This window comes from Gorilla gorilla, chromosome 10, assembly GCF_029281585.2.
Source record: "Gorilla gorilla gorilla isolate KB3781 chromosome 10, NHGRI_mGorGor1-v2.1_pri, whole genome shotgun sequence".
Classification (NCBI taxonomy): domain Eukaryota; kingdom Metazoa; phylum Chordata; class Mammalia; order Primates; family Hominidae; genus Gorilla; species Gorilla gorilla.
Window position 1 is genome coordinate 134,517,457 of NC_073234.2, and position 17,348 is coordinate 134,534,804.

Below are 17,348 nucleotides of genomic sequence, written 5' to 3' on the forward strand. Positions count from 1 at the left end.
GGGAACATCACACACTGGGGCCTGTTGGGGGAGAGTGGGGGCTGAGGAAGAGCATTAGGGAAAAGAGCAAATGCATGCTGGGCTTAATACCTAGGTGACGGGTTGATAGGTGCAGCAAACCACCATGGCACACATTTATCTATGTAACAAACCTGCACATCCTGCAAATGTAGCCCGGAATGTACAAATTTAAAATTAAAATTAAAAAAAAACATAGCACATCAAAAGTTCCACATTCAGGAAAGCAAATTAGTAGAAAAGCTCAATAAGATAAATAGTCTCTCCTCCAGCTGTTTAAATAAAATGACATCTGATAATTTTTAAAAAGCGGCTCTCTTGAAAATATTATAAATATAGCTATATGATTCTTATTTGCTGGAGATAGAGACCCTGTCATATATTCTAACCATTTTATCATTCTTTCTACTAATCACAATGATCCAGATTCTTAAAATGGAATTAAATACAGCAGTACTTTATGATATTGTATAAAAAGTTGGGTAATTTCCAGATGATTGGCCACACAAACAAGTTTGAGAAGGCAGCTGGTTTTGTGGGGAAAATCTCAGGGTAGGAATCACACAGGCCTTGATTCAAATCCTAGCCCGGACACATTCTAATTGTCTAGCCATCAGCAAGTTAATTAACCTTTCTGAGGCTCAAGACAGTAAAAGTCATACCATTCTCAAAGTGTTTGTATCCTGATATATAAAAAAACTTGGCACATAACAAGCGCATAAATGCTAGTTGTGTCACTGCTGAAATAATGACAATAATATTAGTAGTAAGATTATGTTTTCCCTGTGAGGTTCCACTAGGTTGGCATGTTCCAATTCCCAAGCAGTTTTTCATCTAAAACCATCTTCCTTTGCCATGGGATAGTGTTTTTAAAGAAATCCCTGGAGCCTGCCCCAATTATAAAAGAAGATAACTTGACTTCATTTAACTGCAGCCTCAGCATTTGAATTTAATTGAACAGGAAATAATTATTCTTGAAGAGCGGAGGTTTTTGAGGCTCTGCGAGGCAATATAAGATACGTATCTTGTTACATTAGACCTTGGCAAATATACTTTTAATAATCAGCTGCTACTTAACATACCTTCCGCCTCCTATTAAATTTCCAGCAGGAACTACGGACACAATATATTGGGGAGGGAGGGGGCTGAACAGCTGATGAGTTATTTAAAAAGTGATTTATTTACCAAGGCAAGCCATTTGCAAATTCAATAATAAATCTATTTAGGAGTAGTTAACCTCTATAACTCTGTTTTTAATAATCAGTTGCTGTTTGGGTAACGTACAACGTCTGTCTCATTAACTCGGCATTAAGTCCTTATTTAGGTACTTAGTCTGAAGTGTGACCCAATCAGCCATGAGGTGGTAATGAGGCACTGGCTATGGGTCCTTGATCATCCAAGGACCTGGGTCCTTCCCTGGCTGCACCAGCTCTGGTTGGGGAGTTGGGGAACAATGAGTTATCTAATGCTCCTCTCTTTGCTCCTCACAGTGCCTCTCATGACAAAGACTTGACACCACCACCTTCCTCCAGGGGAAAGAAGAAAAAGAAGAAATCCACTCGGAAGAAGAGAAGGAGGTAAGAGCACCAAGAGGGAGATAAAACCTGTAAGATGCAGGCAGGGACAAAATATGGGTTTCAAAGTCAGACAGTGGCTCCCTCTTGGGTTCAAATCCCCTCTCTGATGCTTAACTAGCTGTGTGACCTTGGGCAAGTCACTTTACATCTCTATTCCTGTTTTTATTATACTTCTCCAAAATGGTGATAATATCTACCTTTTGAGATTTCATGGAAATTACATGAAAAATTAATGTGGAAGCGGCTGTCACGGTACCTGGCACATGGTAAATGACTAATTAATAGGAAGCATAGTCTTTTTTTTTTTTTTTTTTTTTTGAGACGGAGTCTCGCTCTGTCACCCAGGCTGGAGTGCACTGGCATGATCTCGGCTCACTGCAAGCTCCGCCTCCCAGGTTCACTCCATTCTCCTGCCTCAGCCTCCCGAGTAGCTGTGACTACAGGCGCCCGCCACCATGCCCGGCTACTTTTTTGTATTTTTAGTAGAGACAGGATTTCACTGTTAGCCAGGATGGTCTCGATCTCCTGACCTTGTAATCTGCCTGCCTCGGCCTTCCAAAGTGCTGGGATTACAAGCGTGAACCACCGCGCCCGGCCAGAAGCATAGTCTTTAGCATGAATATTGAATTATTTTTTGAGAGCTTACTAGATGCAGAGGACTACACTAGGCACCGTGGTCTTCATTATCTCTTTTATCCCTGACCGTTGTCTACCAGGAAAGCCTTATTATTCCCATTTTAGAGATGAGAAAATAAAGGCTCACAGAGGTGGTGACAGGATCTACAGGGGCTTGATGCCAGGTCCTCAGTTGGTTCTACTACACCCACCTAGCTAGTTAAATGTCTAGGATAATAGGTGGGTTTTGGAGGGGAGGGGTGCTGTTTGTTTGTTTGCCAGCTATTGACTCTTTGGTATCCTATGCATTTTTTCTATGTCCAATTCCTTTAAAATTTTTTTATATTTAAAATGATTTCCAGATTTGCTTGTAGGCTGCCACTAACTAGACTGAAAGCATCTCTAGTGTGCCAACTCCAGAGGGGCAGGCTTAAATTAACCCTTAAGGCTGCCAACTGAGAATCACAGCAAACTTCTGAGGCAGTTTTATAGAAACCTGTAGGGGGCAGCAGAGAGCAGCATCTGATGACTTGGGCTTCAACTCCAGGTTTTCTGGAACCTTGTTTCACAGACACCCCTTAGCCTCATTCTAAAAGGACAGGCTCAAAGAGGAGCCAGGGGGAAATATGGATGAAGACTCTGAGTCCTAGCCATTGTAGGGTAGGAGATGAAATTGGGGCAAGTGCTTTGGATTTCCTAATTTGAGGGGTGGGCCAGAGAATACTCTAAAAAAGGAAACCTCAGATATTAAGATTCACTAATTGACTCGTTCATCCAATGAATATTCACTGAGCATGTGTCTGGGGGCAAATGTTATGATTCCTTGAAGGCTGAATTGTTTCTCAGCCATTCCCTTCTGCAGACATGTTTTGTTTGACCTGCAAAGTGATTTGATTTTTTTTTTAATTGGTGGTCAACATTTCCAAATCGGGAGATTTCATATGAAAATGTGGAGTTTTGGAGGCTCCTTTAGAAAAGGCAGGTGCTGTAGAAGCCGAGACCTGCATTCCTACACAGGATCTTCGGCTAATCTGAGAAGCAGACCCCCCTCCAGCCAGAACCTCTCTGGTTCCCCACAGTTCCCACTACTCCCTACTGTCTTCCACCCAGCCTGCTTCATCCATTCATGTTACCTGAGACGGCCATGTTAGCATTGAATTTGTAACCTCTCATCTGTTTCAACCCTGGTCTTCTGTCAGCGGGGAAATAAGAGACTTAGAGATGAGCCTTGACATGCCCAAGGTGGCTCTGTGAGTTGGTAGTAGAGTCAAGATTGGAACTTAGGTCACCTGAGCCTCAGTCTTGAGTCATCACCATGGACTCAGAGTAGCTCTGTTGCTCAGGTAACACTTTGATGGCACTATCCATGCAGCCGCAGCCTGGCAAGATATCCTTCAGGGGCTCAGTCTTACCAGGGAGACAAAGGATGGGGCAAAGGAGAAACCCTGAGACTTTGAGAGGAGGGTTGCAGCTTGAAGGGAGAACAGCAGACAGAAGGAAGCCTTTCCAGCTTGACCAGGCAGGCAGCTGTGAGGTGCTATGGTGACTGAGAGCAAAAACCAATGGGATCCCAGCTCATCTACTTCCTAGCTGTGTGTCTTTGGGCCGGTCACTTCACCTCTCTGAACTTCATTTTCTTTGTCTGAAAAGGGAGGGTAGCAATTGTACCTACCTAAGAAGTGTGTGGAAGGATTGAATGAGATAATGCTTACAAAACACACGGTAATGGTTTACATTAACTTGTTAAAAATTAAAATCAAATGAAAAGTAAAATTAAATTTGTGAGCAATTAAAAATTGCTTACAAATGCAAGCTAGTATCAGCATGGATATTATCCTTGATGTGTGTTCCTGCGAGAGCTAAAACCCTGTATAAGGACTGGGGAAGGTTCTTTTTGAAACCAACCTTGGCCTTTAAGAGCCTCCTTCTGAAGTGTGTCTTCTCGGCCCTGGCAGGTCCTCATCCTATAGCCCATCACCTGTCAAGAAGAAGAAGAAGAAAAGTTCCAAGAAACACAAGCGACGCAGGTATTGTCCTTTTTCTCTGCAAAGAAGACCTCCCCAGGTGGGGTGGGGAGGACAGTTGATGGCACCAAAAGGTCATCTGGAAGCATATCATGTCATTTACGTAAAATAATTATCTATGTCTTTTTACGTATTTGTGTCTTGTGTAAGCTGGGACTGTGGCTGCGAAGACTAGAGGTCCACACATGCTAACTGAGGCCAGAGGAGGACTTGATTATAAAGAAGCAGGAGTGACTCAGGGATCAGCCAGGCCTGAGCAAGGGGCTAGAACAAGGAGTGGAAAGCTGATAGGACCCACTTGGGACCTGAAGTGCCCGCTGTCTCCTGGTCCCCATGGGGGACATGGCTGCACCCTGCCCCATCTCTCCATGTTGCAGGCCAAGTTGCAAGGAGACACTGAATCTCTCTGTCTTGTTCCTTATTCCAAATTCCCAAGGAAAGGCCCCTCTTGTCAGTCCATTGCATGCTAGAGAATGAGATCATGTTGAAAAACATGGCTGTGCTGAGATTTCCCATGCTGGTGCATGGGGATGCAGTGACGGTAGTTACAGCACATTACGAACTGGGCCCATGTTCCTGGTGTTCACTGTGCACACACACACACACACACACACACACACACACACGTGTATGTTTACAGGGGAAGGAAAAGACTAAAAGGATACTGTAGTCCCGGCACTTTGGGAGACCAAGGCGGGCAGATCACGAGGTCAGGAGGTCGAGACCATCCTGCCCAACATGGTGAAACCCAGTCTCTACTAAAAATACAAAAATTAGCCTGGTGTGGCGGCACGTGCCTATAATCCCAGCTATTTGGGAGGCTGAGGCAGGAGAATCACTTGAACCGGGGAGTCAGAGGTTGCAGTGAGCCGAGATCGCTCCACTGCACTCCAGCCTGGCAGCAGAGTGAGACTCTGTCTAAAAAACAAACAAACAAACAAAGGATATACAACAGAGGGCTCAGGTTTGTGGTTTATGGCCCAAACCAACATTTTATAATTGGAAGATTCTGCAATACAGAAATACAGTTTTCTAGTTCCTCTGTAGAGTCAGAAGGTCTGTCTTCTCTGGGCCTATTTTCCCACGAGCAACCATCGCCTGGAGCTGAGGAGTTGCCATGCATTTAGACAGAGTGGGTACCTGTGCTCCAGTTGGCCTTAGGACCTGTCCAGCCTGCTCTACCCACATACAAAGCCTGCTTGGCCCCTGAAGGCAGGAAGTTTGAAGCTCCCTATACAAGTTATTTGCTGTAGTGAGCTGCAGATAATGGGAAAAGAGTGATTTATATATTACTTTTGCTTATCCGTATCATCCAATTTTCCTACATCAATAGTAGATTACTTGTGCAATTAACAACAGAATGAATGAGAGGTAAGAGGTTGTTTGGGGCTTCCCCCTGCATCTCAAGTCCAGTTCAAAGTTGCACCAGTGTGCAATCCAGGGATATGACCACATCTCAGTGCTGGTTGCTAGAGTGGCCTCAAACTCAGTTTGCTCTCACTGGTTATGTCAACCACCTGCCCAGACTTCCTGACTGATGTTATCTGAGTTTGTGTTTACTACAAGGCATGGGCAAACTAATTAGTGAAATGTTGTTAATTTGGTGTCAGAAATCTTTCCCCAAGTGGAGTCCTTTGTAGAGGCAATGGCCCACATTTATGATTCTAGATGGCCACCTTATCACCTCCCTTTGCTGAGCAGCTCCTCCCAATTTGGGGGTTCGCTGGGGGAAGGGAGAACAACTTTCCCATATTTGGGCTCTGGAAGCCAGGTGGTTTCTCACTCACAGATTCCTTCTCATGAGAAAGACACTGACAGACAGTCAGAAACAGGCTTTTCCTGCCCGGTCAGCCCAGGTCTTAGAGCTTTACAGATTAGGAGGTTCATATGAGTGAGATGATTAGGAGTGGAAATTATGTTGCTGTTCCTTCCCAAACCCTGACCTCCCGAGCACCATCCTACTCCTGGTCCAGCCTCTCCAAGCTCTTGAAATGTTTGGTGAATGATAGCTGACGCTTTTGGAGATGGGACCTAGAGGTAGCGAAAGCACTGAGATTTTTTTTTTTTTTGTCTCTCCTCAGTTAGCAAGGCTTCTGAGTTTTTAAAAAGTTTTCATTTTTCTAGCTAATGCATGCTGCACTTAATACCTAGGTGATGGGTTGATAGGTGCAGCCAACCACCATGGCACACATTACATGTAACAAACAAGCACATCCTGCGTATGTACCCCAGAACTTAGAATAAAAATTAAAATTTTTAAAAAATGATTTTTCACATATATCTATTGAACACCCATTATGTATCATGAATGAGGATTCTGAGTCCCAGAAAAGAAACCAAAACCCAGTCCCTGCCCTCCAATTCTCACATTCTAGTGGGGAAAATCGATCATTCTAATATGGAGAAGTCTGTACCCTGATGATGATAAGCTCAGAGGCTCACCCAGAGCTTGGGGGAGTAGACGGGAGGCATCCAACCAGCCTGAGGGACTCAGAAAATGTTACAAGGAGAAGACGGCCTCCAACTGGAGCACTGAAGAATGAGAAGAAGCTACATGGGTGATGCTGTTTGAGCAACTTAATCAACTTCTCTGATCGTCAGTGTCTTTGTAAAATGGTTGTTAATAGTACTCCACAGGGCTTGGGGAAGATTGAATGAGATTGTACGTGACAGGTGCTAAGTACAGAACCTGGCACACAGTAAGAGTTCCACATGTGGAAGCTGGCTGTCTCAGGATGATGACGGTGATGATGAGGATGAGGAGGAGGAGGAATGCACAACAAGGGAGAGAGAAGATGAGATGGAGAATGGAGGAGGGGAAAGGCAGAAGACTCTCTCTACGTTCTCCTTATCCAGCCTCATCCAGGACAGATTTACTGACAGTTTTGGGGGAGGATTGGAGCACCGGTAGGCTTTGATCTGGAAATTCAGAATCAAACCAGTATCTCCCATACAATTTTCATAGTCTCTGAAATCTAAGAGCGGAGGAGGATTAGCTAGGTGTCCCGACCCCCTGTAGCATGATCACAAACATGCTGATACCTTCATACCAGGAAAAAAAAAACTTTCAAACTCACCTATATTTACGTTTTCCCCTCCCTCCCTTCCTTCACCCTCCCTCCCTTTCTTCCTTCCTCCTTTCTCTCCTTCTCTTCCTCTCTCCATCTCTCTCTCTCTCCCTCTCTTTCTCTGCCTTTTTTTTCTTTGATTCTTCTTTTCATTTTTTTTCTTTCTTTCTTTTCAGGTCATTCTCCAAGAAGAGAAGGCACAGGTAAGACTCTTGTTCTCTGACTGCCTGTTCAACTTTCTGCTTTCTCAGCCAGCTTGGGGCAGCTTCTAGGTCAGCCCTCAGTTTCCATCTGTGCTCTTAGGCATGACCCCTTCATCTTCCTGGGCCTCAGTTTCCTCCAAAATGAAGGTCTGGGCTGTTTTTTCTGAGCATTCCAAGCCAGCTTTTGACTTCCATCAGGCCAGGGGGTTGATCTTGGACCAGCCCTATCGATGTCTCGACCCCAGAATGTCTCATTACCCCTGCCACTGGTTGGAATCTTGAACTGGGGCACATAGGGAAACAGTCCTGTCACACCACCAAAACCTTCCCAGATCTGGCCAAGGAACAGGGCCAAGTCCTCGTATACTGGACACACTGGGTGAACACAAATAGTTATTACTTACGGGGTCCCCACTCCAAACTGGATCCTGAGCTAAGTCCCTTCCATGTGTAGATGTTTTTAATTCTCATTAATCCCTACCACAACCTTGCACAGTGGATATGTTTATTGTTCCCATTTTACAGATGAGGAAACTGAGACTAAGACAGAATGTAACAGGAATGTCCACAGATAGAACCAGAAGGTATCGGAGCCGAAATTCAAACCCAAATCTGTAGACAGAGGGTAAGGGGAGTGACGATGGCTTCTTAAATAACAATAACCACATCTAGAGCAATCTGCAAAATGCAAAGCCGTGTCATTTGTTCACTTAATAAGTAGATATTGGTTGCCAATGTCCTCTGTCCACTCAGCTCTGCAGCTTGAGTAATGGCCCCATTTCACGGTTGAAGAAACCAGGTTTTAAAGGGATGGGTAACTACCCTGATGTCACACAGCAGCTAAGAAGCAGAGGCGGATCTTGGGTCCAGTTGAATTTGGATCTGTCAGCAAGGTCCTGGGCTCTCCCACTGCCTAGGGTGAGTCTCAACATGAAGATAGATCCTGTGGCTGGCTTCAAGGTGTAAGATAGTTAGATGAAATAAAATTGCCCCTTCCCAGGTCCTAGGCCAGTAATAGGTTCTTGGTGACCCTCTGCAACCAGTCTAGCTTAAACTACCAAATAGTGTGTTCATCCTCCCTGATCTCTATTTGATTACACTGAGACCCCAAGTCATTCTTATCCATTGTACTCAGACCCCAGCCCTATGACTCAAAAAATAATTTAAACGCAGATACTTGAATATGAATGGGCAGACCATTTCAGAATCTACCGAGCTTCATGAGAGTTCAAATATCTTCCTGGATATTCCATTTGCTTCTCTTATAAATTGATTGAACAGCAGTCAAGAGCATGGGCTCTGGGGATCCATGGTCTCAGATCCACGGCCACATCCTAGCTCACCTGTGCAATCCTAACCAAGTTTCTTTGCCCATCTGAGGTTCAGCTTAGAATGAGCACTTGTTAAATTGTGCCTCCACCCATAGGTTGTGGAGAGAATAAAATGAAGTTGTTGACGAAAGTATTCATCAGAGTGCCTAGCCTGTAATTAAAGTCTCAAAAAATGGCAGACATTGTTATTACTACCTTTATTGCTGCCATTATTATTAACCTAGCAAAGCTGAACTTGGCATCCTCCACACTCCATTCTCAACATATGTGTGTGCGTCAGTATCCCTAGCCGAATTTGCTGCATGAAAATGTTGGCAGTGAATTTTCCAGTCTGAGGCAATGATCGGTGTCCATTCCAAAACTGCCTGGATCTCACACTGTGTGTTAAGCATTTTAACTACTTGTTTATCTTTAACTATAATTTTGCATCTTTCAATTAATTGACCATTTCTTGTTTAGCTCCTCTAGCCCAAAAAGCAAAAGAAGAGATGAGAAGAGGCACAAGAAACAGTAAGTAGATACTACCTGGAATGTACTCATCAGTTTGAGGAGTTGGGGCATCTGGCTTCTTAAAAGCCAGAGTCTTAGAGTTGCCAAATAAACAGGGAAAGGGAGGAGAAGGTGAGCGGGTGAGAGGAAGGCAGGAAGGCAGGAAGGCAGGAAGGAAGGAAGGAAGGAAGGGAGGAAGGAAGGAAGGAAGGGGAGAGGGAGGGACAGAAAGGCATAACTGCGTGTGTTGTAGGTTTAGGAATGTATGAATGCACCGGGTCGTGTGTATATGATGTGTATGTGTATGCACGCTTGTTTATGTTGCATGAAAGGGTGCATGTGTGTGCCTGGTGTGTCCCTTGTGAGTATACCTTGTGTGTATATTTATACATAGTATGTGTATATCTAGTGTATGCATTGTAGATGTCTGTACATTTTTACATTTTTGTACACTGTGTGTACAAATGTATATAATATGGGAACATTGTGTGGTCTATATTTGTGCCTACACCAACGCATTTGTGTGTCTGTGCTTGTGTGAGCATGAATGTGAATGGTATACATAGGGCAAACTAAATTCTATGCACTGTGTGTGTGCCCTGTGTAAGTACCTGTGTATATTTTGTGCACAGGGGTTGTATGGTGGTTTTTACCTGTGCATGGGTGGTCATGGGGGTGTGATCACATGGGTGCACGTGTGTGAGCATGTGTATGAATTCATGTGCTGACTGTTGGATTTACAGTGTGGAGATGTCAGTGAAGCTCCTAGCTCCAGTCTTGGGGCCCCAGCTGTTTCACAGTTTATAGCTGGTAGTAGAAATTCAAATCAGCCACTGCTGCCTGTGGAGTTCAGTTCCCAGCCAAATTAAAAGTAAATTTGGTTACAACCTACCTACTTTATATCCTGCAAATGTTAGTGCGTGTGTTTTCCAATCAACTAATATTTTATCTCCTGCCAAGAAGCTTCTACAGAGAGGATCAAAGACAATAAGATGAAAGGTAGTCGACTGCCAGGGAGGAAAAAGAGGAGGCAGGGATGCAGAGGGAGGGTGCCCAGCTTTGCTGCCCCAAACGGTCTTTTCACCCAAGGTCAGGATGAAGAAGGGCATTTCAGCCACCACCACAGAGGCCTGGGGAATGCTCCAGAAGAAAGCAGTAGAGCCTTGAGTTAGCTAAGGGAAGAACTTCCTTATCATCGAATTTGTTCAGCTCAAGTCAAGAGACAATTATTGGTCACATGTATTGAATGTGCTTTCACACTAAGCACAGATAGAGTACACGTTCTCAGCAATCTCGGTGTCACTTGACCAGTGGGGCCCCAGGGTAGGCAGCCACAGAGTCAGGGGGTAGGCCCAGACCTCAACAGCGCTAGGAAGGACCATCACTGAGATAAGGACTGCCTGCGTAAGGGGAGCAAGATGGCCACCCTCCCCGGTGGCAAGAGCTGGATGAACCCCAGAAATTGCTAGCAGGGCATCAGAAAGCTTGTGCAAGCCAAAAGACAAGAGGCAAGAGAGAAAAAAAACAAGAAGAATAAGGCTAGGAATCTTGAGGATTCAAGATAAACGATGGCTTATTCTTACCAAGTCCACAGTCAGGGCTGCTTCTAGGCAAGTGGCTGCTGGAGTGAGTTAGCCTCCTTTCATTCAACATCCCTTAATGAGGCCCTACTATGTGACTGGCCTTGCGCTGGGCCCAAGGACAGAGATGAGCCAGACACTGTCCTGGCCTTGAAGAGCTCACAGGAGCCAGACATAGGGCTGGTCACAGAACAGCAGACGAAACCCTGGGCATTGTGGGAACACAGGCACTGGGAAAAGGGCTTGGTGGCCTCCCGCAGGAGGCAGCAGCTAAGCCACAGGTGAGGATGCGAAGTAACCATTCCAGGCTGCAAGTTAAGCAGGTGGTTTAAACTCTCTGTGCCTCAGTTTCTTCATCTGTAAGATGGGAATAATAAGAGAATCTATTTCATAGGTTGTTATGAAGAATAGATGAATCCCTTTAAGAAAAATGCTTAGAATACAGTGCCTGGCATGAAGTATGTGTTAGATGTGGGTTACCTGTCATCATCACCATTGTTATCATCATCATCCCTAAGACATCATGAACTGGGAAATGTGTGAGCCAGCATACATACAGTTCAGAGCTGCTTTAGCCCACCAGGCCAGGGCAGAAGAAGACAAGCAGTGAGGCCGGAGAACTAGGCAAGGGCTAGCTCCTGAAGCTGCCTGAGGTTCAGGATCAGAGTTTGAACTTGATATGAGAGCAATGGGAAAGTTTTAAGCAGGGAAGGGATATGGTCTGATGATTACATTAGAAGAATCCCTGAGTCCTTTGTTGAGATAACCAAGTTACCTCCCAACAGAATCATCTCTAACTCCCACTGGCTTTCTCGTTTGGCCCAAACCATTGACATCCTTTGTATATCCTCAATTACCACTGCAGCTGCCACTACTATTTCTGAATTATTATTACTTAGAAGTAGCTGAAGTAACCTGCAGTAACACCACTGTTAGTGGTAGTGGTAGTAATTGGTGTTGTTCTAATTTTTGTTTTTAATGAGGTTTGTAGCCCATCCTGAAAGGCTTTTGACTCCATGCTAAGAACCTGGACTTAATTTTCCAGGTCTGAGGTTGTAAATTGGCAGCCCAAAGGCCTAATTTACTCTGCAAATGTGTTTCATTTGCCCAAAAAGGTGCCTTTAAAAAAAATGAGCTTCCGTTTAAAATAAGAATATTTTACCTAAGAATCTGTATTTCCACACTCACTTGAAAAATTAGAGGATCACCACACAAATATTCTGGAGGCAAAGCAGCACCTTCTGTTTTAACTCGGGCCTCCGGTTGATATTGTGTTAGTGCTTGGCTGATCCACATATTTATGCTCCCTGAATGGCCCCTGAAGCTCTGTGACATTGAGGCGCCTGCCTTGAGTGATGCAGAGGAGACATGGGGAAGTGACTTTCTGCCTAGGGTGTCATCTGGGGAGCAGGGAGGGCCCTGAGTCATCCACACTCCCTCCAGAGGACCCCTTTCTGCTCACCCATATTCAGTACCATTGGTTACGGAACCCTCCACCCAATACCCAGGCAGGAAGATGGACTAAGGCATGGGGTTGAGGGAGATGGAGAACTTCGGGAGGGATGGTGACGAGTGCAAAGGAAAAACGGGTGTCACAAGATCAAATCTCTCACTCTCCCTTTTTTACTCTCTCTCTCCTCTCCTCTGACTCGTTCCTTCTCATCCCCCCAAGATCTCGAAGCCGGCCCCGAAAGTCTCACCGCCACCGCCATCACCGCTGCCCCTCGCGGTCCCAGAGCTCGGAGTCCCGCCCCTCAAGCTGTGAGAGCAGGTAACCCCTTGCCCCAGGATCGTCTTCTGTCAGCCACGGCCGAGCCCAGGCTAAGACACTGTTAACACTAGCTTCGCCTCCACACTTCCAGCACAGGGTTTGGCCCCCTTCCTCAGACTCAGCAGCTGGCACCACTTCCCTGTAGAGAAAGGGCTGGAGAGCCTGGGTGCGGTGGCTACGCCTGTAATCCTAGCACTTTGGGAGGCCAAGGTGGGCAAATTATGAGATCAGGAGTTCAAGACCAGCCTGGCCAATATGGTGAAACCCTGTCTCTACTAAAAATACAAAAAATTAGCTGGGCGTAGTGGTGGGCACCTTTAATTCCAGCTACTCTGGAGGCTGAGACAGGAGAATCGCTTGAACCCGGGAGATGGTGGTTGTGGTGAGCCGAGATCACGCCATTGCACTCCAGCCTGGGTGACAGAGCAAGACTCCATCTCAAAACAAAAACAAAAACAAAAACAAGAGAAAGGGCTGGAGACCAAAAGGTCTTGCTGCCATCACTTATAGGAATGACAACACCATACTAGCTGCTTTTTTTTTTTTTTTTTTTGAGACAGAGTCTCACCCTATAGCCCAGTCTGGAGTGCAGTGGGGGTGATCTTGGCTCACTGCAACTTCCACCTCCTGGGTTCAAGCGATTCTCCTGCCTCAGCCTCCAGAGTAGCTGGGACTACAGGCGCCCGCCACCACACCTGGCTAATTTCTGTATTTGTAGTAGAGACAGGGTTTCACCATGTTGGCCAGGCTAGTCTCAAACTACTGACCTCAAGTCATCCAACCGTCTCGGCCTCCCAAAGTGTTAGAATTACAGGTGTGAGCCACCGCCCCCAGCCCTAGCTGCTCTTTGTACATCCACTTGCAGGATCCTCTCTACAACCATAACAAGTGGGCATTATTGTTATCCCCATTTTAAATATGAGAAAACTGAGGCATGGGGGGGTTAAGGACTTTACTAGTCTCTTAGCAACTAAGTGACAGTCAGGATTGAAATCAGGGTACGTGGCTCTAGACTTCACTAAGGGACCACTCTAAGCACAGAGAAGCTAAGCAAACTATGTAAACCCAAACAGTGCAAAGTAGAAAGTTCACTCTAATGCCTTTTCAAGTCAGTTTTCTCCTAACCTGGACTCTCTCTATGCTAATACATTGGTTGTCCCAACCTGAGAAGGCATCTTGTTGATGAGAAGAAGGAGGAAGGGAAGGAGAAGAGCAAGAATAAGAACTGGGGCTTTAACTATAAATCATCCTGCTATAAAGACACATGCACACGTATGTTTATTGCGGCATTATTCACAATAGCAAAGACTTGGAACCAACCTAAATGTCCAACAATGATAGACTGGATTAAGAAAATGTGGCACATATACACCATGGAATACTATGCAGCCATAAAAAATGATGAGTTCATGTCCTTTGTAGGGACATGGATGAAATTGGAAATCATCATTCTCAGTAAACTATCGCAAGAACAAAAAAACAAACACCGCATATTCTCACTCATAGGTGGGAACTGAACAGTGAGAACACATGGACACAGGAAGGGGAACATCATACTCTGGGGACTGTTGTGCGGTGGGGGGAGGGGGGAGGGATAGCATTGGGAGATATACCTAATGCTAGATGATGAGTTAGTGGGTGCAGCACACCAGCATGGCACATGTATACATATGTAACTAACCTGCACATTGTACACATGTACCCTAAAACTTAAAGTATAATAATAATAAATAAATTTAAAAAAAAGAACTGGGGCTTTATTGGTGTTTGGAATCGTTGATGTTCAATGGGGACACTGAGACCTCCAGCTTCCAGATGTGAGGAGCTGCTTTTTTCTTTCTGAAATGCATCTCACACTTGACTCTCCATTCACATCACAAGGGTAGATTTTAAAATTTCATTGCCCTGGCCCCACTTTTCCCAAATAAAGCAGAATATCTATAGGAAAAGGGAGGAGGAGCCAGGTACAATGTCTCGCGCCTGTAATCCTAGCACTTTGTGGGGCAGAGGTGGGCAGATCACCTGAGGTCAGGAGTTAGTGATCACCCTGGACAACATAGTGAAACCTCGTCTCTATTAAAAATACAAAAATTAGCCAGGTGTGGTGGTGGGAACCTGTAATCCCAGCTACTCGGGAGGCTGAGGCAGGAGAATCACTTGAACCCAGGAGACGGAGGTTGCAGTGAGCCAAGATTGTACCATTGCACTCCAGCCTGGGTGACAAAAGTGAAAGTCTGTCTCAAAAAAAAAAATAGAAAAGAAAAGAAGAAAAAGGGAGAAGGAGAAGGTAGAAGGGGGAGAAGGAGAAAGAGGAGGCAGGAGAGGAATATTTACCCAAATCCTGCTCTGTGTCAGACACTGTGCTAAGATTTTCAGTACATTTTCTCTCTCATCATTCTGATGACACTACGTGCTATGCTGGTGCTTGTCTACTTCGGCTGCCCTTTTCAGTCACTTGGGAAGTTTTAAAAGATGCCAATGCCTGGATCCCACCCTCTAAACATTCTGATTTAATCCAGATGAGATGAGACCAGAACAGTGAGATTTTTAAATCTCCCCAGGTGATGTGTGGGAAGCATTTGAGGAAGAGGCCCTTGGTACCTACTATCACAATTAGGCCTTGGTGTTTCTGCTGAACATCAATAATTTCCAAGAATATCACCATCCAATAAGGCCACTCTGCAGCCCTGATTGCTCAAGACAAAACTAAGCCCCCTCTGTAATCAAGTCTGAACCCAGATGAGAACACCGCAAAACACAAAAGTGACAAAGCATCTCTCTACCCTGCCTAATATGAGTGACTGCTGCTTCCTCGGCAGTCAGCCTTAGCCTCGGTCTAGTCCTCCGTCTTTCTAAATAAGACTGATGAAGACACCCAGTCAGAATTACCCCCACTTCCTGGCAGCATCCAATTCTGAACAAAGCTCCAGATCTGTAAATGCTCCCCAAACCACCTATCACCAGCCCAAAGCCTATAATAGGTTCTTTTTTAACACCCTCTTACAGAGACGCCTGAAACTTCCCTATGGTATCAAGGAGTGACAACAATGTTTGTTCAACCCCAGGTGGACTCCTGGTGGCCTTTTTCTGGAGGACGTTGGCCAAATGAGCTAAACCACATCTCTGATCTGTTAAAGCAGAGACAACTGCCTTTTGGTGGGCAAAGGGATCTGAGCGAGGTCACATAGCTAGGAAGTGTCTGGCAGAGCTGGAATAGGCACCAGGTTAGTGTGACTCAGCCTGAGCACTTCACCTACACCCCAGGCTGAATTATCTCTTGGCAGCTAAGCCCTACTGGCCTGGGCCAGAGAATCGTACAAGGCTTTAGCAACTTACCTGTTAAATAAATGGTTATCACAAACACTACCCCGGGCCTCCTCTGCTGTCCCATCTCCTCCTGATGGTGTCGGCATCTGAGCTCCCAGTGCCTACTGAGCTGAGGAGCTTCCTAGCAGAAATGGAAGCAAACTGAGAGCTGGCACACAGGTTACACATTCAGTAGAAACATGATTTTCAAGCCACAGAGCAGTCAGGGGCACTCCAGGGCATGAATCCCAGGCGCTAGTTCCTAGAGGGGCAAAAAACTGCCCTGGCCCTTGCTCTGCCACTTTCAGGCTGTTTGACCTCAGGAAGATCCCTAAACATCTCTGAGCTTCGGCTCCCTCATCTGTAAAATGGGAAAGTAATACCTTGCCCTGTCTATGTCTTCAAGTTGTAGGGAAAACTGTGAAAGTGCTTCAAGAGAGGTGTATACATACCGTGCAAATCCATAATGTGCTATTTTTATTACTTCGGTGGCTCAGATAACTAATGAGATATGCAGAGTCTGAGCATGCCCTTTCTAAGAAGTCAGACATGCCTCTGGTTTTTACTGCAGACCAAGCAGCCAGATCTAGACGTGACAAACTTGCAGAAGGCATCTCTGTCATTTGTGTCAGCCATTTTTTTTCACTAAAGTTTTGGGTGACAGTCAACAGGATGTCTTTATTTCACAGATGGCAAAGTCACATACACAAAGACACACAGTTATACACAGTTACATTTATAGACAAACACATGGAAACACAGATGGACACACGCAGACATACACATAGTCACGTGACAGACAATCAAAGAGGTACACAAGTGACATTAAACTGAATAACTGAATCTGGATGGGGACCTTTTCTGTTTTTAAAGCTGCATCCTCAGAACCTAAAGCAGTTCCAGGTACATGAAGTAGTATTTGTCAAATGAACAAGTAAGAGAATGAATAAATAAAGGAATGAATAGATGGATGGATAGGTGGATGAATGGATGAATAGACTGTTGGTTAGGTAGATGGATGGATGAATGGCTGAATGGTTAGATGGATGAATGGATGAATGGTTAGTTGGACAAATGGATGGATGGATGGATGGATGGATGCATGGTTAAGTGGTTAGTTGGATGGATGAACAGATGGAAGGAAGGACAGATGGATGGATGGATGGATGGATGGATGGGTGGATGGATGGATGGATGGATAGATGGTTGGCTGAGTGGTTGGTTGGTTAGTTGGATGGATAAACGGATGGATGGATGGATGGATGGATGGATGGATGGATGGATGGATGGTTGGATGATTGGATGGACGGATGAATAGATGAATAGTTAGATGGATGGATGGATGAGTGGATGAACGGATGGATGG

The 17,348-nt window shown here is 45.2% G+C and overlaps 1 protein-coding gene across 1 annotated transcript in view; it reads left to right on the top strand.

Annotated features, from left to right (window-relative positions):
• Positions 1-17,348, top strand: part of SRRM4 (serine/arginine repetitive matrix 4) — a 181,449-nt gene that overhangs the window by 131,275 nt on the left and 32,826 nt on the right. The window contains exons 3-7 of the mRNA XM_019038900.4: positions 1,509-1,595; positions 4,166-4,237; positions 7,479-7,505; positions 9,296-9,346; positions 12,578-12,676. Of these exons, the coding sequence (XP_018894445.2) occupies positions 1,509-1,595; positions 4,166-4,237; positions 7,479-7,505; positions 9,296-9,346; positions 12,578-12,676 (336 nt within the window). The remainder of the gene's footprint in view (positions 1-1,508; positions 1,596-4,165; positions 4,238-7,478; positions 7,506-9,295; positions 9,347-12,577; positions 12,677-17,348) is intronic.